This window comes from Pelmatolapia mariae, linkage group LG7, assembly GCF_036321145.2.
Source record: "Pelmatolapia mariae isolate MD_Pm_ZW linkage group LG7, Pm_UMD_F_2, whole genome shotgun sequence".
Lineage (NCBI taxonomy): Eukaryota > Metazoa > Chordata > Actinopteri > Cichliformes > Cichlidae > Pelmatolapia > Pelmatolapia mariae.
In genome coordinates this window covers 37,054,147-37,074,436 of record NC_086233.1, presented here as the reverse complement: position 1 = coordinate 37,074,436, position 20,290 = coordinate 37,054,147, and the positions used below count along the sequence as shown (strand labels likewise).

Below are 20,290 nucleotides of genomic sequence, written 5' to 3'. Positions count from 1 at the left end.
TCTGTGCTGCTGCTCTGTGATTGGTTGAAGGTGTTCCAGGTGAGTTCATGGGGTAACAGGTGCTTACAGATAGGGGTGAGTTTATTCAGTTTTAGTTTAATCGTGGTGATATCTATTCATTCAATCCTGAATCGATTTTTTTAAAAATATAAGTGTATTTTGCCAGAAATGCCAGAATCTCAGATTAAAACTCACATAACTACTTCAACATCCGCCAAGTGGTTAATTCTGCAAAAAAGATGTAAATACAAAGCGTGGATCTTTTACCTGACGGCATGTACGCAGACACGTAAAGACACATAAAAATCACACTTTCTGCACAGCTCTTTCTCTCAGTGAGCTTCAATAACAATTTACCATCACAAATCTTTATTTTCTGCATTATTGCTTGCTTATTACGCACCAGTCTGTAGTTGTGTTCAGTGCTGTTGCCCGTTTGTGCTGTTCAATACTGAGTTTTAAAAAATGATGCCAAATTACAAAACGCTTGGCTGTGTCCCTAATGAAACTTCTGTAACTTTGCTTCACTTCAGCAGCATCAGGTAATGTTCTGCTGATTCGTGTACTTTAATTTTTGATCTACTGCAGAATATTTTTAAGGTTATCTGGTATAAAAAGCCAGGCCAGGTAAATCTCCTTCATGTTTTTCTGTGTTTTGTCCTCAGTTACTTTGACACAAAGGCATCTGTTGTGACGCTTACACCTCTGATGAAGTCTCACAAGTTTCACCTTTGTTTTTAAACAAAGATATAAAAATATGGATATGTACTGATAAATGATCAGAATGATAATATTTCTGACTGAGTCAAAATTGAATAGAATCAAATCGAATCGGGACCTTGTGAATCAGAATTGAATCAGTTATAGAAATTGGTGACGATACTCATCCCTACTTAGAGAGTCACCTGGGTGTGTTCCCTTGTTCCTAATGTGTTCCGATTGAGCTCAAGGAAAATTGGGTAGAATACCTCAGGACTTAAGAAAAGATAAAAAAAAAAACAGTGTGCTAAGGATTTGAACAACCTCACACTCCTTTCTGCTCAACGCCATGACACCGTCATGTCCACCATATTGAAACTACTACTATCACAGGTGATATGATCAGATCACAGATAAGATCACAGGTGAGCAGTGACGCTGGGTTTTTACATCACCCAACTTCTGAAACCTGGAGGACACCTCTTTGCACTGTGATTGGTCATTTCAGCAGTGACTTGAATGCACCCTGCATGTAGTCCAGCTTTATGATCCGGGATGAGGAGAACGATGGAGATTGTGGAAAACATGGAGATCGTGCCCCAACGAGAACAAGATTGTAAGCGAGAGTAAAGATCTCAGGATAAGAGTTCATCCAGTTTAACCTGCAGAAGTTCAAACAGCTTTGTTCCTAACAGCAGCTCAGAGGTTCCTCCACTCTTGGTCACTAACATGCGAGACGCCATCTTGGTTTTAGCTCTGTAACTTGGGGAAAATTGTTTTTGAGCTTTGATTGTTTCAAAAATCTCAGTATGGGTGTTTGATATATAAAGCTCTGTGTGGAGCACCCGGCATCTTTGAAATCAGAAGGCTGTCGTCGACCAACGACCAAAACCACATGACACAAACCAATTTTAAAATTATTGAACGTTGGTCAGAGACATGAAAATGATTTTTAAATACTTCTTTAATATAATCTTTTTCATGTATTGTTTTCACAACTTTGAATCTTTTATTATTAAAATTTAATATATATGTACATATTGAACTACCAGAAGGCAACATTGCAGACATAGAGGACAGTTACAAGTACCTGGGGATGCCGCAGGCAAATGGGAACCATGAAGAGGCCGCTAGGAAAGCTGCAATCACCAAGTACCTGCAAAGGTTCAGGCAAGTCCTGAGGAGTCAGCTGAACGGTAAAAACAAGATCCAGGCTGCCAATACCTATGTCCTGCCTGTGATCAGGTACCCTGCTAAGATGATAGGCTGGCCAAAGGAGGAGATAGAAGCCACTGACATCAAGACAAGGAAGCTCCTGACCATCCATGGAGGGTTTCACCCCAAGTCCAGCATCCTGAGGCTGTACGCCTAACGGAAGGAAGGAGGCCGGGGACTGGTGAGTGTCAGCACCACAGTCCAGGATGAGACAATGAACATCCACAAATACATCAGGAAGATGACCCCAACTGACTGCATGCTCCTTGAATACCTGAGGCAGCAGAAACCCAAGAAAGAAGAGGAAGAGGAGGAGCCATCATGGCAGGATAGGCCCCTGCACATATGTACCACCGGCAGACAGAGGAAGTGTCTGACATCTAGAAGTCCTACCAGTGGCTGGACAAAGCTGGACTGAAAGACAGCACAGAGGCACTAATTATGGCAGCACAGGAACAAGCTCTGAGCACAAGATCCATAGAGGCTGGGGTCTATTACACTAGGCAAGACCCCAGGTGCTGGCTGTGTAAAGATGCCCCTGAGACAATCCAAGCTAAGATCCTGTGGGACAAAAAGGTGGTGGCTAACCAACCAGACATAGTGGTGGTAGACAAGCAGAAGAAGACGGCTGTAGTGATAGACGTAGCGATACCGAATGGCAGCAACATCAGGAAGAAGGAACACAAGAAGCTAGAGAAGTACCAAGGGCTCAGAGAAGAGCCTGAGAATTACCCAGTGGTAATCGGAGCACTAGGTGCAGTCACTCCCAAGCTAGGCGAGTGGCTCCAGCAGATCACAGGAACAACATTGGAGATCTCTGTCCAGAAGAGCGCAGTCCTGGGAACAGCTAAGATACTGCGCAGGACCCTCAAGCTCCCAGGCCTCTGGTAGAGGACCTGAGCTTGAAAGAAAGACTGCCGCAGGGGCGAGAGGGGAATTTATAAATAAATGTATATATATATATGTATATATATGAATAAATACATAATGTGTGTGTGCTTAAATTTTGTTTTCTCTTTTTTCTTTTTATTGTTTTATTGGTCCAGAAGCTCCAGTGGCACAATTGGTTAGTACACCGTACTTATATTTTTATTGTTCAAAAATGTTTAACAATTTCATTGTTGTATTTATTTTGAGTAATTTAAACAACATAAAAAAGAAGAAACAGTTACTCCATTCCTTCAGTTAATCATAAACTCGTTCATTTGAAATGGTTTAAACTTTAGTGTACAGGTTCAAACTCTGCCCATTCATAACACGTCTCACACACACATGTGTACTGTAATCAAGTTCTTCCTGGGCTCCATAAGAAATCTTTGCACTGTGATAACACACCATAAAAAAGCACACACAGTAAATAACTGTGACACATGTGCGTGTGTGTGCATGTGAACATATTCATGTTCATACTTTTGCTGCGTTCCTGAAGGAGTAGTGCATAATGGTAAGCCCCAGCAGCATTTGGTGTCTGCCTCCATCAGTCGTCATCACCCTCCTGTTTTCCTCTCTCTGAAGCTTTTTTATGGTGACTGAATTGATGACATTCTTACCTGCATACGACCTTTTAACCCTGACTGTAAACAAACACGATTCAACTGAAGCATCACCAGTGAACAGGACCTTCAGCCTGATGGAAACCATCTGTGTGAGTGAGCTCCGGCCTGTGAGGTCATCCTGCACAGGGTTGAGTCCTCATCGGGTCATCCTGAGACACTGTGAGGCTCCAGGTGTACTCCTTTGTCAGTGACAGGAGCTCATCTCAGTGAACAGGTGCACATACCTGCAGCAGGCTGTTTCCTGCTCCAGCTGTGAGAGCAGAACTTCACATCTGCCTGCTGACTGCCACAAACAGTCACAGCACCGGTTTGTCCTCTGATGCGCTTCAGTCGTTTTTATTGTTTTTGATGGTTTTATATATTTTTTTGTTTTAAAAGATTTTCTGTTGTTTTTGTTGTTTATGGCGTTTTTTTCCCCATAATTTTATTGTTTCTGTTGTTGTTTATTATTTTATTTTTTATTATTTTTATTGTTGTTTTTATTGTTGTTCTTGATGGTTTTATTGTTGGACTCTGATGGAGTTAAAATCTGTGTAAATAAAGTGACGTGACTTGATGGCATCACTTTTAGCCCTGCTGTTTGTCACCTGACTCGTCATTACAAAAAGTCTACGACGTGCCCAAGACGTGGCTTCCGAGGCTCTGCCCCCTCATCAGGAGTTGCCCTCTGATTGGTGATTCGTTTTTTTCCCTTCAACCTCCTCTAAGCTTCGTAAAAACGTCTTGACGTCACTGCCGGAAGTGGCGGTGTAGTGGCGCAGAGGCAGACGGTGAGAACTTGAGCTGAGCGACTTTTTTTCCTCCTCCTTCTTCTTTCTGTGGTTCTTCTTCTTTGGGTTTTTTCCCGGAACCTCTGAGTTTGTTGCTTCGGAGCCGACGAAGGAAGAGAGCAGGTGGAACTTCCGGATCTTTTCCAGGTGAGCTGACCTGAGTTTGAATCGCAGGAACTCTGCCAGTGACCTCTGCTGCAACGCGCTAGCACATGACTGGCGGTTATACGAGACTCCCTGCAAAAAAACTTCAGTTTAAGAAAGGTGAGCTTTAACGGTAAACGCGCAGGTCCGAGATCGGAACCAGCAACCGGGTCGGAAACGGGAGGTTTCCGTGATTACTCCGGCTCTGTGCAGCCCCCCCCTCAGAGTTCAGGTCCTTGTGAACCCCCCCGCTGTGTGACGTGAATACCCCTCAGATCCGCTGTCGTGGCCGCCCGCTTTGCTTCCAGAATTCCACAGATTTCAAAGGGAGTTTGGTGACGAACTGTGATTGGCGGAGGCAACACGCGGCGGCACAGCAGGTGGTGGTTACAGTCTACCACGTGCACGCGCGTGTACATGGACACTGCGGCTGTAAGTGGCCAGGTGTCCTCAGGGATCCCACATACCTGAGTGTCTGTGTGTGTTTTCGAACCCTGCAGTGAGCTGAGACTGGATGTCACTTGGATGGGTCCAGATGAACATAATCAACCTTTTGGGATTCTGTGTGTCTTCTGCACGCGACAAAAACACTTGGATCATAATCCGACAGAGAAGAAGATAACATCACTGTCTCGGTGTTTTCAAGTGATGAACACGCGCGCGCGCACACACAAACTCGTTTTCATATGTTCGTGAGTACATCTCATTGACATAATGCTTTCCCTAACCATCTAAATGAATGCTTAATCCTAACCCTCAGCCTAAACCTAACCATAACCCAATTGTAACCCTGACACTAAAACCACATTTTGAGCTTCACAGGCATTTTGTCCAATTTTCTGTCCTCACAAAGATGTCAAAACATGTACACACACGACTGTAGAACCGGTTGCTCAGAGTTATGCTGGGAACATACACACACTCTCTCTTTGTTTCTGTCACACACACAAGCATATGTGCGCGCACACACACACACACTCACACACGCAGTTTCAAGAGGTCAGGGAAGTTCTGTAGCCTGTCAGACTCCATGCTGGTAGCTTTGATCTTAAACCAGAGAAGCTTTGGTGTGAAGAGGTCCAACATCACATTTGATCTCAGTGAATGTGAGAAAAGGAGTGCATGTTCAACAGGATGTATCATTTTTAAATATAATAACACAATGCTGCTGATAAAGATAATGACATGAAATCTTCCAGGATAAATTAATAAATGTGTAAAATACAGAGAAAGTTCTGGTTCTGGTAGCTTATTACACAGATCCTCCTGTAATTACATAACTGAAGATTTTCCTTTACTGTTGTTTTCTTGTGGCTCTGACAGAAGGACTTTTCTGTCATTCAGTTGTTTTTCTGTTATGTATTTGCTGTGGTGTCGCGTGAATGAGAGCGGGAGGAGCTCTTTACCAGCAGAAAAGCTGTAAAGCTTCTGAAAATACAGTTAAAAGTCCAAAATCCCTGAACTCCACGCAGACATTGTTCAGATATACCAGTGCCATCCAGTGAGCCAGATTAGAGTCTTTGCCAGTCTGATTCTGGCCCCCGGGCCTTATGTTTGACACCTGTGTTCTACAGGAATCAAAGCAGAAGACACACACAGGGATAACCTCTGATCTCTGCCCTAAGTATTGCAGCAGCTCCTGCTCGCCTGTCAGTAGATTGCAGAATTGATGCAGTCCTGATGTCTGATCACTGCTGACTGTGTGCACACTGTGAGTCAGTAGATGTACCCATCAGGTGTGGGTCAGCGGTGTTGGTTATGATGATTGATTTCTTCTGATCAGGTGTTTTGGAGGTTGTTGTCGTTTTACCTGCCAGCTGACTCTAACCTCATCTGTCTGATTCTTGCTGTGTGACCTTTGACCTCCATAAAGTCACACCTTTTTGGCATGAACCCGCCATGCTCGGGTTCTTTTTCTGTAGGACCTCCTGAACTATGTGAACTGAAATAAAAGTGTTATGTGACTGCTGGGGTCAAAGCTGAGCAGGGTGTGAATGATTGACTGGAGGTCTGCTGCAGCAGTGAGGAAATTCGTGACCCAAGGGCCAAGTTCAGGCCGGCTTGATTATTGATTCACATTCGATTCAAGATGCCCCTTGAATCACATTCATTAAGTTTGGTTGAATTCTTTAATGTATTTTAATACAATCAGAGATGTTCAATCCTGTAAGGCCCCACCCTGAACCCTCAGACAGGTGATCCACCTCTCACCTGGATCCAGGTTCATCAAGGTTCCTGCTGTGCGTGCGTGCATGCGTGTGTGAGAGAGACACAGAGAGAGAAACAATGAAGCAGTCAGAGTTCAGCCTGCTCAAAGCTGATTGGCTGTCTGATGGTGGAGCCAGCCTATGACTGGCTGGAGGTTGTCGTGTAATCAGCTTTTATCTGCTGTTAAAGTCTCTGTGTCTCTCTCGCTGTTTCAGTTTCTTCAGAGCTCGATCACCCGTCACTTTGTCCTGCAGGTAAGAATTTTTAAATAAATTGAGATCAGCCAATCAGAGCACAGGATTCACAGTGAAACCAGCAGGTGAAGATGAAGAATTGAGTTAGTTTTATTTTGAAATGTGTGAAAGGCGTAACATCCTGTGTGGTTGCACCTGCACTGATGGTCACACAGGGGAACGCAGAGCAGTCGACCTGCTGGTGTTTGAAGTGAGACACCTGACCTTTCCTGTCGCCACGCTGAAGCATGAAGTCTTTCTCCCCTTGCGGCAGATGGCCACCCCTCACTGAGCCTGGTGCTGACCAAGGTTTCTTCCTGTTAAAAGGGAGTTTTTCTTTCCCGCTGTTGCCAAGTGCTTGCTGTGATTTGGCGCTAAATAAATTAACTTAATACTGAATTGATGTCACAGGAAGTGCCCATTTTGTTCAGAGTGAAAACTGACGTTCAGACCGCTGCTGTGCATTATTGATTATTGATCAGTTTGAGTCATGAAAAGTTCTGATTGATGCGGTGCTGCAGGCCTTTCAGTCAGAGGTAACAGAGAATGGCATGATTGGCTGACGGATGGTCTGCTGTCGGAAAAGCTGAGAAGCTCCGCCTCCTCTGCAAACGTCTCAGATGAAAAGGGCGTCTCCTCGTCCCATCCTGTTTCTTTTTTGTGTGAACTTGAAACGCTGCGCGGTGTCCTCCGTGCCCTCACCGTGCTTCTGTGGACGTTTATTCTGGACAGATATCACAGGTGATGACATCATCAGGAAGCAGGAGTTTCGCTGTGTCCAAACACACATGTTTCATGTCTGATCTGACTTCCTCAGCTTTGGAGTATGTCAGTGGGACTTTGCATCCGTGAACCAAGAAAATGTGCCCCACTTCCTGTTTGTGCAGAGAACGCCACGGGAATCATGTGAGGCGTCCAGACGAGTTCATGCGGGAAGAACAACAACAGAAGAGGAAGTGAGATTTCTGGGTTCCCATAGAATCGTGACAGAGATTGTGTTTGATTTGTTCATACGTGCTCTACGTTCAGCTGTTACATGTGCACAGGTGCACGCTTCTTCACTCATCAGATAAACTTTATTGACACCAAACTGCAGCTGATCAGTGATAAAGGTCACATAAGATAAACTTTATTGATCCCAGAGCTGAAATTCTTCCACTACAGCTGAAAATAAAAGATCATTTAAAAATAAATAAAATATAAAACAACAACAACAAAAAAAAAAACAGAGTGGAAAAAACTAAAATGAACCAAAACTAATGTCAGAGAGAGGGCGAGAGACAGAGGCACTGAATAGAGAGAGAGGAGGCGGTCTGCCCAAACATGACTTGGGGTTTAATGGTTGCCGACGGCGATTACCAACCTTCCCCTTAATGTTAACGATGCTGTAATCTAATTGGCTGATGGCAGACGCCAGCTCAGAGTGTTCCGACTGGCCGGTTTTGCTTTCCTTAGCCTCGGGGCCTCACGGCCAATCGGATTACAGTGAGGGCGCCTGTTCTGTGACATCAGGCTGTTGCTGCAGTTACAGCTGTTGGCAAACTGATGTGCTGTGGTGATGTCACCAGTGGTCAGTTGGTGTCTGTGCATGGACGAGCAAGGATCGCTGAGGAAGAACAGGTAGGAGAGCAGCTGCTTTAGCTTTATTTTAACCGCACAGGTGAGCTCAGGTGTTGCTGTGCATGGATGCTAACCTGTCGCAGCAGAGGGTGATGATGACGCTCAGCTGGAGAGGAGGAGTTGGCATTGAGGAAGATCATCAGCTCGCTCTGAGGCTGGTGAGGGTGGCTTAAACCTGATGCCCCACTGGCGGCAGCTGCAGTGCTGACATGCCACGAAGCAGTCTCGGCGGGTCTTTTCCATAGATACACATCGCTCATTTCTTATGCAGAGGTTTGCAAAGGCGATGGTAAAACAGGCTGCAACGGATCTACAGAAGGCAGGTCGGTCTACAGATGCAGCGGCCTCATCATGAGAGCCTGCGTAACTGCCACACCTGAGAGGATTTCAAAGACGACATACGCACCTTGACTGCGTCACAACAAGAAACCATAATTCGTTTCATTTCAAACAAGGACTTTCAAATATTCTCTCAAATACACTCCAATAAGGCAGCAGGGCAGGATTCTGGGGGTGGGGCTACAGGTGAATGACAGATGGCTGTAGGAGGAGCAAGCAGCACCCTCACTTAGTGCCTAAAAGCTAAAACGGGACGGGTGATATCACATTGACATCTATCTTTTATATACAGTTTGTGGTAACCACGAGCATGTGACTCAGTCACATGAACAGTGTATATTCAGCTTTACAGTCACCACTTCTTCCCGATAATTTCATAGCCAATCAGATCAGTGATCAATATCCTGATCCGACCAGAAGAGCTATTTCTATACCGTTGACCATAATATTTTATCATAGCATGCTGTAGAAGTTACAGGTACCGCGCTGCAGTGGTTTCAATCATGCCTACGAAACAAAGGCGACTGATATCGTGATTTGGTCTGCTCACACAGAGTTCAGATGCTTTAATTTTGAAATGTTCACTAAATGTTCCTGCTTCCAAAGCATTGTGGGAGCTATAGTCCAAAGAGCGTGGTGGTGGTGGTCGTGATGATGGTGATGGTTCTTGTCTCGTCTCACAGCAGCCATGGATCACAAAGGTCACCACATGAATCACAGCACCATGGCCCCGCCCACCAGCTCAGAGCACGACCACGGCTCTGGAGGAGGAGGGGAAGGGAACCATGGAGGTCACATGATGGTAAGAAGTGGGGCTTATCACTGCTAACAACAGGTCATAGATGATGCAGTGAAAGGTCTCTGTGTGATGTCATGCTGTCGTTAACTAGATGATGACATTTTACTTCGGCTACAATAATGTGGAGCTGCTGTTCACCGGTCTGCTCATCAACTCACCTGGAGGTGAGTGATGTCACCGGCACATTTGTGGCTAAGATCCTTTATTTCCTCTGAGATTTAATGCCGTTTGCAAATAACAATTTTAAATGTTTTAATAAACTTGAAGATTTTTTAAATTCTTTTTGTGTTCTTATTTTGTTCTTATTTTATAATTTATAATGATTTTAATATTCTTATATTTACATTTGTAGTTATATCTGTATAGCTTTAGGTTATGTATAGAAAATGTGTTTTGTACTAAATTGAATACTTTTAGTTTTTCAGATTTTTCATTTTATGTAGATTATGATTAAATTTAGACTTTTAAAAATTTTGCTTGCAGTATGAATTTTGAACGTGTTTTTTATAACTGGATCTGTTAACTGTTAGTTAACTCCGCCCCCTCTTCCTTTGACGTAATCAGAGATGGTGGGGGCATGTATTGGTGTCTTCCTATTGGCCGCCCTGTACGAGGGGTTGAAGATTGGCCGTGAGGTTCTTCTGCGTCGCAGTCAGGTCAACGTCCGTTACAACTCCATGCCACTCCCTGGGGCTGATGGGACAGTGCTGATGGAGACGCACAAAACGGTTGGGTACGTTGCTAACGGTAACCGTTAAACAGGAGATGAAGGAGGAGTAGGAGGCGTCGGCCTCTCAGAATTCCTAGTCATTTACCTCATGGTAAACACTCATTTTTACTGATTGGCAGCCACCATTTGGAGGGGGCGGTGCCTCCTGTCATGAGTAACTCCCGCTTCGTGGAATTATTTCCCAGGTAAATGGGTTCGGGTTCTGGTTTTGGTTCAGGTTCTTGTCCTGGTTCAGGTTCTTGTCCTGGGTCTGTCTGTCTGTCTGCTTTGATCAGGCTGTTCAGACTTCTATGTAGCTTCTAATTGCAGGTTCTCACACAGGAAGTCCTACACCTGCTAATGGTTTAGTTGAATCAAATGCTAATGTTAATCTAATCATATGCAGGTAGATGTTAAAGGGTTAACAGTGGTGGAGGACTTCCTGCCTGCATGTGGTGTCTTGCTCTGTGACACTGGGAAGCTGATGATGCTAACTGTAATAATTCTAGTTCTGATTCTGGACAGGCTAAAGCTAGTGGTGGGCTAATTCTTACAAATAAATACATGTTTTGTCCTTGTGAAACCGAACATTAAACACCGTAAGTCACCATAAGACTTTGGTCACTGTCATTTGTGCATGATGTTAACTTTAAAACATGTTAACTTTATTACTGCCGATGCTAACTGCTAACACTAATCCATGGTAATGTACACAATTTTAGCTTGGGATACTTTTAGCAATCCAAAGATGTTTCAGTCATCAGGTTCCATGTTAACTCTAAGCTTATTATAATATGTTAAGTGCTATAAGCAAAAGCAATACTAATGCTAACAGGGCTACAAGTATTGAAGGGTAATATTATTTAGCATGCTGATGCTAATGCTAAGTCTTATCTCTTGACCTTTCAGGCAGCGCATGCTGAGCCCCGCCCACTTCCTACAGACCCTGCTGCACATCATCCAGGTGGTCGTCAGCTACTTCCTGATGCTCGTCTTCATGACCTACAACGGTTACCTCTGTATTGCTGTGGCAGCTGGTGCTGGCATGGGCTACTTCCTGTTTAGTTGGAGAAAGGCGGTGGTTGTTGACATCACAGAACACTGCCATTAGCATTCATGCTATTTAGCACTATGAATGCTCGCTAACACTCAGTATTAGCATGCTGGCCTGTGTGCTAATAGAACTAAACACCAAGTTAGCTGATTAGCACGACACACTAAATTACAGCATTACCTGGTAAAAATGGTAACGTCACATTATACTGTAGTTGGCAACAAACGACAAGCTAGTTGTCTTCTGATTGGCCAATTCACTTTTTTTTCCCCTTTTTGTTAGCTTAGCATCGTTAGCAGCTCATTAGCAGGGCCACCAATCAGAAGGCAGGATGTAATCAGTTCTTTGACTACTAGGAATTGATTGATTAGGAGCTGTTTTGATTGGTTGTATGTACAGAGCAAATCAAAAGCTTTTTCTTTTGGTTCAATTTTACTTCCTGTTTACGTTTTAAGATATTTAGAACATTATTATTATTATTATTATTATTATTATTATCTGAATCAGCCAGTCAGAGCTCGATGTTGATCAAATGAAATTTTAGCTTTTGTTTTTGTCAGAAGCCGTCACCTGACTTTGTTTTAAATTGAAGCATCATGATCTGTTTGGCCAGTTGAGTCACCGTCGGCCTTAACGCCGCTGCCACCTGCTGCCTTACTGCTGACCGAAGGTGGGGTCGGAGCCTCGGCTCGTTTCACTTCACTTGAAATCGACATCTTAGCACTTGCCACATGTGCTGATGATGACATAGGAACGTCTCTACTGTTGTGATTACTTTATTTTTGATGGTTCACACTGAGGAGGGTGGAGTTTATATTCTGGACCAATGAGATCGCAGGAACAGGTCAGTTGCTGGATTTAAAGTCCAACTCCAGCAAAAAGTATGTGGACATAATTTTGGTCACAGGCTTTTTAGCGTGTGCACTTACGTCTGGTGCACTGCCTGAGGCTGTGTGGGACCAGCTGGTGTGATCTCGTCTTGTGTTTTATGACGTGAACCCTGTGAAGGAAACTGTTTTATGTGATCGTGTTTTAAATGCTGGAATCAGTAAAAAACTGAATAAAGTTTAAGTAGAAACTTGTCTTTGTTGTCTTTGTGCAGCAGCATGTTGCCCTCCAGGAGGTTCACACAAGAGTTTCTGGGTTTGTTTGTTTTTTTTCCTCTTTTGTGGCTGTCACATAATCTGGTACTATTTGTGTGTGTGTGTGTGTCTGTATTAGGTTGGGTTATATGTTAAAAAATAAATAAATAAATAAATTTCCAACCGACAATCGTCAGACCAATAACCGACAATAGGTGATATATTCTGCTTGCGCAAACTTTTTGATGGGAGGAGCAGTGAAATCATGCACAGACTGATTTGCGTGTTTAGAACACAGAAGAAGTCCAAACATGGACAAATGAATTGCCAAATTGCACACCGGAGGAGAAGGCACAGATAGAAATGGACTATTATCTCAGCGAGGAGGTCGTAGATGGAGAAGATGATCCGCTGATTTCCACTGGTGGAAAGTGCATGAAAAACATTTCCCATTGATGTCACACATGCCATGGAAATATAGCAGAGTGAAGCTGACCCCCCACCCACTTGAAACATAAAGGCAAATAGGCGGAGTGGTTAGTGCTACGTTTGTGCAGATTTGTGCAGGTAAAATTAGCGTTTGTGCTGCTACGGTTTCTGAGATATAACGATTTTAATTCTTACGGCCTACGCTGTAAAACACCAGTGTCTGTGGCAGTGAGTTTCAGCAGCTGTGGAGTTTTGCACTTTTATAGAAGACTGTCCACTTTTCTTAGGCTTGCTGCATATTAAGTTTTATTAGTTTACGCTTTAGTAGCACAATTTAGTCAGCGGAAAGGTCGATATTTCTTTTGTTACCAGTGCAGAAACGTACACAAGGTAGGCTAAAGTTTTTATTTTTTTCTGTGGAAAACTGAGTTTCATGTGAAGTGATTCATGTATACCTAAATTATTATTATTTTGTACATACCCAGTTTGTCTCTATGATTTTGTTTTGAATTATATATGTTCATTATAATTAATGTAGCTGTCTCAGAAAAAATAAAGTGTTTGCTTTCATAGGTTGCCACCTACATGTAGAAAATTGAATATTCCACAGCACCTAGGCCAGGGGTCTTCAACCTGCGGCTCTAAAGCCACATGTGGCTCTCTGACCTCTCCACTGTGGCTCTTATAAGACCAAGTAAGTTATGTTTTATTATAAAGACAACAAGAAAGGGTTCTGTTAACGGTTTGTTTTTTATGAAATATCTGCATTGACTATTCACAGAATGTACAAGGCTTTTAAAAGTGATTTAATGTTTCTTAGCTTCAAAACTGTTTGCTGTAATTTTCAAGTTGGTTGCCCATCTTTCCTAATTTTCAATTTTTATGGAAAGGACTCACTTAGCTGGCTTCATTTTTAACAAATACTTTTTTCCATTGTTAGATGATTCATTTTCTTATAAAATCTAAAGATAAACATTTTTATTTACATTTCCATAGCTTACATGATACAACAACTCATTTACTAGATATTTCTAAGCTCGTTCTTTTTTTAGGCTCTAGACAGGTTTTGTAGCAGCAGGGGAAAAAGGGGCCTTTTGAACTGAAAAGGATGCTGACCCCTGACTTAAGCCATGAGGTCAACACAAAACAAATACAGAAAAATTATTGACAGAAAAATGGAACGGTTAATTTCAAGGCTACAGGTGAAGGTGACTGGGTGTGTAAAAAGCAAATATGCATCAGACTGACAAGGAAAAGAGTGTTTAAAGATTTTTAAATTAGAACTTTAAATGCAAAACTGAACTTATTGATAACACACACTAGGCATATTGAACACATGTAACTGTAAAGAACCAAATAAAACAGAAAAATGTAGGCAGCACTCATTATACTGTGTATAACACAGCATGGGGTTGTATTTTTTTCTTTTCAGATGCTCCTGTCACTCCATTTCCCAGGTCATCATAGAACTCCCACACACATGGAGCTCTCCTGCAGTATGCAGTGTAATTCCCCAAACCACCAGTGGTCATCTTTCCATGGAAAGCAATTAATGCCCTCAAAGTAAATGACTTTCCTTGGAGAACCAGGTTGGAGGGAAATTCATTCAATGGAAATTCTGTTTGGTTTGCAAGGTCAGTATCAATCCACACGATATCTCCAGTGTTGTAGCTGTGAGTAACTGTCTCTGCACAGAGCTCATTTCCTGTGGTGCTGTCTTCTGTTTTGAATTCTGGACACAGAGATGGATTGGAGAGTGGCCTGAGGCAGGTAGACTCAGGTAGGCCAAGTCCTGCTTCCACAGCCGTGCCAAGATGAGCCATACCAGACTCTTTGAGGACAGAGATGGCAGGAGAAACAAATGGCACTTCCCTTGTCATCCCTTTGCTGAGGTAGCAGTGCTGTGAAGAGCAGTGTTTTGTAAAATAAACACTTGATATGTTCCTCATTGTCTTAGCAATTACAGCGGAGATATTGCACTGAGCATCGCACTTTGGATCGCACCAGACCTCAACAAGACAGCTTCAAACATTACACTAAGCAGCTCTGCTCTTCTCCTGTAGGTTTGTTGGGTCACACCATATGTGGCAATGACTTTCACCAGCTGCAAGACTGGGTTTTCACTGTCCTTCAGAACAGCATTTTGAAATGTGGAGCTGTCACAGAAGGCACAACATAAGCACTGAAAAAAATGCATCAAATGCACAGGTATTGAGCACAGAGATTGTTGATTCCCCTAATCTAATAGGCTGATGAAGGTTTCCATTTTTTAATAATCCCACCTTCACTCTTTTGGCCCCAAAAGATTCATCTGCATGGAACCATTCAGTACATGAAGAGAGGTAGGAAGTCCTCTTCCTTTTTTTGGGCGGAACAGCTAGGCCCCTCCAGTTCTCAACTGCATCTTCATCAGCCGGAGGAATGTTTGTGGCAGCATCAGATCCCACAAACGGGTGAGCATCTATTTTTATTTTGTCTTCTGCACTGTGAGTCGTCATGGATCCAGAATTGGCATCTGTGACTTTCAGTGATCCCACTGTTGCCTCATCTTTGATCTTTTCTTTTGCAGAACAAATCCGCATATTTCCCTCGATGAAGGAAAGATGACGAGCAATGAAGCGATTGACTCGAACAGGCAAATTTTCATGTCTGAAAAGGCCATGTTTTATGTTTTTTGAACTCAGCTTCAACAGTGGCTGAACTTGCTGTGATGCTGGTGCTTTGGAAGAGAGGGACCATTATTCCTGTCCAGAGTGGCAAGTAACTTGCCAGTCTTATTATATGAGGAATAATCTCAGGGAGAAAGTGAATATTATCTCTATCCCCGTTTGCTGCAGCAAGTGACCTGCTCTCCTCACATATTTCTGTTACCCAGTGTCGTAGGTCTCATCAACTGAATCCACTCTCTCACTTTCCTCTGTCTGTTCATCTGGAATGATGATGGAGTCTTGAGCAATTTGGGCTTTCAGGTATTTCTTGCACCTTTCTGAAGGAAGAGGGGCTCCAGAACTGTCATCACCTTCTGCCTCACTGAGGGCCACAACAGTGATAGCATGTAGGAGCTGTTTTGCATGGTCCAAGCATTGTGACTGAAGAAGTTTTGCTAATGACCTGACAAAGAAATGTTTAGCACGGTGTGTTTTCTTCTTCAGGCAGTCCCACTGGCATATCATCTTGATGTAGTGCTTGAGACTTGAGTCTGAGTGTTTAACCCATTAACATGTACTGTACAGCACTTTAGTCCAGTGTACTGAATGTTTTTAAAGTGCTTTAGAAACATTTTTTTTAAGTTTTCTTGGATTTGCAAATTTGCAATTGCTGTATTTTTGATAAATGTTTAACATTGAAAAAAAATCCCTTTGATCCAGACAGTTAGTTATATCATGTATTAACTCAGTAACTGAAACCTCAGTATTTTAAATGTATTTCTTGTTCAGAAATCAGATTTAACACGCTGTTCTAAGAATCCTTCAGACACAGTAATGCCAAATAATACTTTTTTCTGCCAAAAAAAATGTGTATTTGATGCAAAAGACTGCTAGCTTGTTCGTTTTTCGAAAAGTGTTCATGGGAGTGTAAAATGTTCAAATGTAGTTTTCAATAAAGTTTTTTTTAATCCACTCTAAAAAAAATCCTCAAGCATTTGCATCGTAGTTTTATGAACGAAAAGTGATTGAAGTAAAGAAATTGAAGTAAAAAAAAAAACTACAGTCATTACAAATTTAGCTGATTAAATACAATAAGAAGAGTCGTTTTTTAAACAGAACTTTATTGAACAAATGAACACACAAAGCGAAAGGTCATTTGAAAAAGACATTTTTCAGCAGTATTACCATAACAGCACATCTCAGAAACCGTAGCAGCACAAACGCTAATTTTACCTGCACAAATCTGCACAAACGTAGCACTAACCGCTCCGCCTATTTGCCTTTACTTTTCAAGTGGGTGGGGGGTCAGCTTCACTCTGCTTGGAAATATCTGTGTATACCAGGCACAAGCACACGTTCAGAACACATCTTCAGCACCGCTGGTAAAATTGTTAACGACCTGCACACGCTGCTAAAACCTGATAAAGTAAACATGCTTGTTTTCCTGTCAAAGAATTTATACGCTTTGTTTGGAGGGAATATTTTACCTTATTTTCTTGTTTGTTTCAGTATTAACATAGCTAATTTTTTGGATTATTTATTTATTTGAGATACGTCGAATCGCACAAAAGACTTAACTTTACATCTGAGATTTTTTTTTTATGTTCCCTGGAAGAGACATTTTGATTTTTAACTTATTTGTTGTTTGGTCAAGTGTAAACACTGTAAACACGGTAATAGTGGAAAAAAGAAGCCAGTTTCTCCTTGTTTCCCTCTCCACCATTGTTGTTTTTTTTTTTAAATTTAGATAAAATGCTTTCCCCCCTTAACTTAGGCTACTGCCGTTCTTTGTTTCTGTTATGAGTTTGAGTAAATGATCGCTGCTGCATTTGGTTGCAGCTGAAGGAGGGTGCCGTTAAAACAGCGTTATTATTTATTTCTGTTGACTGCTTCTGTTAGCTTCAACCAACAATATTAGCAAACTTACTCATGGATAAATAAATTGCCCTTGTAAAAACTATCAGCGATAGGGCAGCCTATCATTGATAGTTGATATATTCGTCCAATCACCCAACCTTAGTCTGTATGTGTGTGTGTATGAAACACATAAATCATAAAAGAGAATATGACATTCATTAAAGATCTCTGTGTGATCTAATAGTCTGAGGGTCACAAACGTGATGAAGCCCCTGAACATGATGATGCAGCAGTAAAACGGACTTACCTGTCTCAGGTTCACACTGTCGCTCTCAGGTAACTTGTGAAGCTTTGAAGCCAACCAATATTGTAGCTCATCCCAGAAAACCTTTACAAATTTACACTGAAAAAACAGATGCTCAGTGGTTTCTATGTCTTCATCACAGAAAGAGCAGTCATTATGGTTCAAGGTAAACTGATGTCTCAAGAAATCTCCAGATGGGTAAACACCATTAATGATTTGTAATTTGCATCTCTTTCATCATCATCTCTCTTTTTGGAGCAATAGGGAACTTAAAAAAATGACTTTCCTTTGGATTCTTTAGATTGGAGGTGAGAAGCAAAGCTCTGTTAGCTAAGAATGGATGCAACTCTTGGATAAATCATTTTCTTGTTGCATTAATGCACAACTTTTTTATTATTATTAATAACAGAATGTCCCTTCAGCAGAAATTCAAGAAGCTTTGGACTAATATTATTATGATGCAAATTGTAAGAGACTGACGTAACAGGTTCTGTAACTGCTTTAATAACTTTCTGATATCGTTCCTTGACATCCAAACTAAATTTGGAGCTGAATAGTATAAAAGGCATCAGGTTTCCAGAATTATCTAACAAGTGTAAAATAGACCAAACTGTTCATAAAGAAAAGTCACGAATTTGCATTAATTAAGATTTCGTTTTAAACCAGAAGCCTTAGAAAATAAGTGTATGTATCGGAGGATTCGAGGAATTTGATCACTGTCAGTTGGCTAATAATCGATTGTGTATCAAGTACATTCAGTTTTTCAAAGTCAGAATTTGTTAGTAAAAGCAGGTAACATCTCCGCTGCTGTTATGAAAAGGAGAGGGGAAATGGGCCAACCTTGTTTAATACCGTTCATGACTGAAAATCTAGGGGATGTGCCAAAGGGTAAAGGATAGAACTGTCTGTGTAATGTCCTCTGCCTCTAACGCCTTGCTAGAGTCGACATTCAGACTAAACTCCTCTTCAAAATGACCACGCAGACAAGAGGGTTTGACTTCACTCCCTTTACTTAGGCCAGTTGAAGTAGGGTAAAACTGAGAAACAACATGAAATGCTCTTAGAAATCACAGATGAGAACAAACACAATAACAGTACAAATGACTTGTTTAGCCAAAAGCGTTAGCAAATCCTCTCTCTACCATCATTTCTATTAAGCAAACACTGCAATCACATTTCTTCAAGTAGATTTTGTTCATTAGTAAGGATGGAACAGAATTACATACTGACAATGCCCTTAAAGACCATCTTAAGGGAGACAGTTGTCACTACAGCAGAGAACAGGAGAACAGGAGAAGTCTTTTCCCCAAACAATAGCATGCACTTTCTGATGACATAATAGAACAGAGACAGATTTGCGCACGTTACACCAGGTCATGCCAGAAGGAGGCACTAAAGAGCAACTTTCTCAGGGAAAATCTATTTAAACAGAACACAGTTACATGGTGACAGAACACTCCCCGTCTGAAACTCAGCGGGTTTCACCTACTAATATGACAAGGTCAAACACATTTCAGTCATTTGGAGGAATGAGCAAGATGATCTCATTCACAGGTCAGACGTAAAGCTTTGGTCCCTCCTTCCATCTTTACTGGGATACACATCAGCGATAATTCCTAAGGGCCAGTCGTTCCTACTGCACTGACTGTCCTTAAGAAGCACCACGCTTCCTTGCTTAAGGTTTGGCCGGTCAGATGTCCACTTTGTTCGACACTGTAGCGTTGACAGATACTGTTTCCGCCACCTGTCCCAAAATGTGTTAGTAAGTCAATAAGTCTTTATGTCCAAAATCTCCTTCTGGTACTGGGCATGGACCTACTTTCTGAGTAAGCAATGAAGCAGGTGTAAGAATGAAAGGATCTGTAGGATCGTTTGAGACAGGCACAAGTGGTCGACTGTTCACTATGGCTGAAACCTCAGCCATGAATGTTGTGAGTACCTCATGTATGAGTTTGGAGGAGCCCATTTGAAGAAGCATCGAGTCCAGGATACGACGTGTGATGCCGATCATCCTTTCCCACGCTCTTCCCATATGAGAGGAATGCAGTGTGTTGAAGGTCCACGTACATCCGTGTTCTGACAGAAACCTCTCCATGGCTTTCCCATCAAGATTTGAGGGAATCCCCATATCTTTGCAAGCGCTGGTGAAATTAGTGCCCCGGTCAGAGCGTATGTTCTTCAAAGGCCCTTGAATCGCCATAAACCTTCTGAATGCGTTTATGAAACTGGAGGAATCCAATGACTCAATTACCTCAATGTGTATAGCTCTGACACACAGACAGGTGAAGAGGACAGCCCACCTCTTACTATCAGCGTGGCCTCCTCTCGTGCGACGGGCTGATACAGACCAGGGCCCAAACACGTCAATGCCGACATTGCTAAAAGGTGGTTCCATGCTGAGCCTGTCTGGTGGCAAGTCTGCCATCTTTTGAACTTCACACCTCCCTCTCAGCCTTCGACAAGTGACACACTCAAAAACTAGTCTATTAATGCATCTCCTGCCACCAACGATCCAGTAACCTGCAGATCGGACAGCTCCTTCAGTGAAGAGACGTCTTTGGTGACGTACCTGCTCATGAAAGTGAGCAGGTACGTGAGGGTGGTTACGTGATGAGGGTGGTTAC

At 42.4% G+C, this 20,290-nt stretch overlaps 1 protein-coding gene across 4 annotated transcripts; it reads left to right on the top strand.

Annotated features, from left to right (window-relative positions):
- The first annotated feature begins 4,217 nt into the window (after nucleotides 1-4,217).
- slc31a1 (solute carrier family 31 member 1) lies at nucleotides 4,218-12,428 on the top strand. 4 transcript variants are annotated; one of them, XM_063478955.1, is made up of 6 exons: nucleotides 4,218-4,387; nucleotides 6,808-6,846; nucleotides 9,471-9,586; nucleotides 9,675-9,747; nucleotides 10,148-10,316; nucleotides 11,202-12,428. In XM_063478955.1, exons 3-6 carry the CDS (start codon nucleotides 9,473-9,475, stop codon nucleotides 11,401-11,403), a joined length of 558 nt encoding a protein of 185 aa, XP_063335025.1. In that variant the 5' UTR covers nucleotides 4,218-4,387; nucleotides 6,808-6,846; nucleotides 9,471-9,472; the 3' UTR covers nucleotides 11,404-12,428. The 4 variants fall into 4 exon arrangements, with proteins under 4 accessions (XP_063335025.1, XP_063335022.1, XP_063335024.1 ...); XM_063478952.1 differs by having other exon boundaries at nucleotides 9,468-9,586; XM_063478954.1 differs by lacking the exon at nucleotides 6,808-6,846.
- Nucleotides 12,429-20,290: the final 7,862 nt, after the last annotated feature.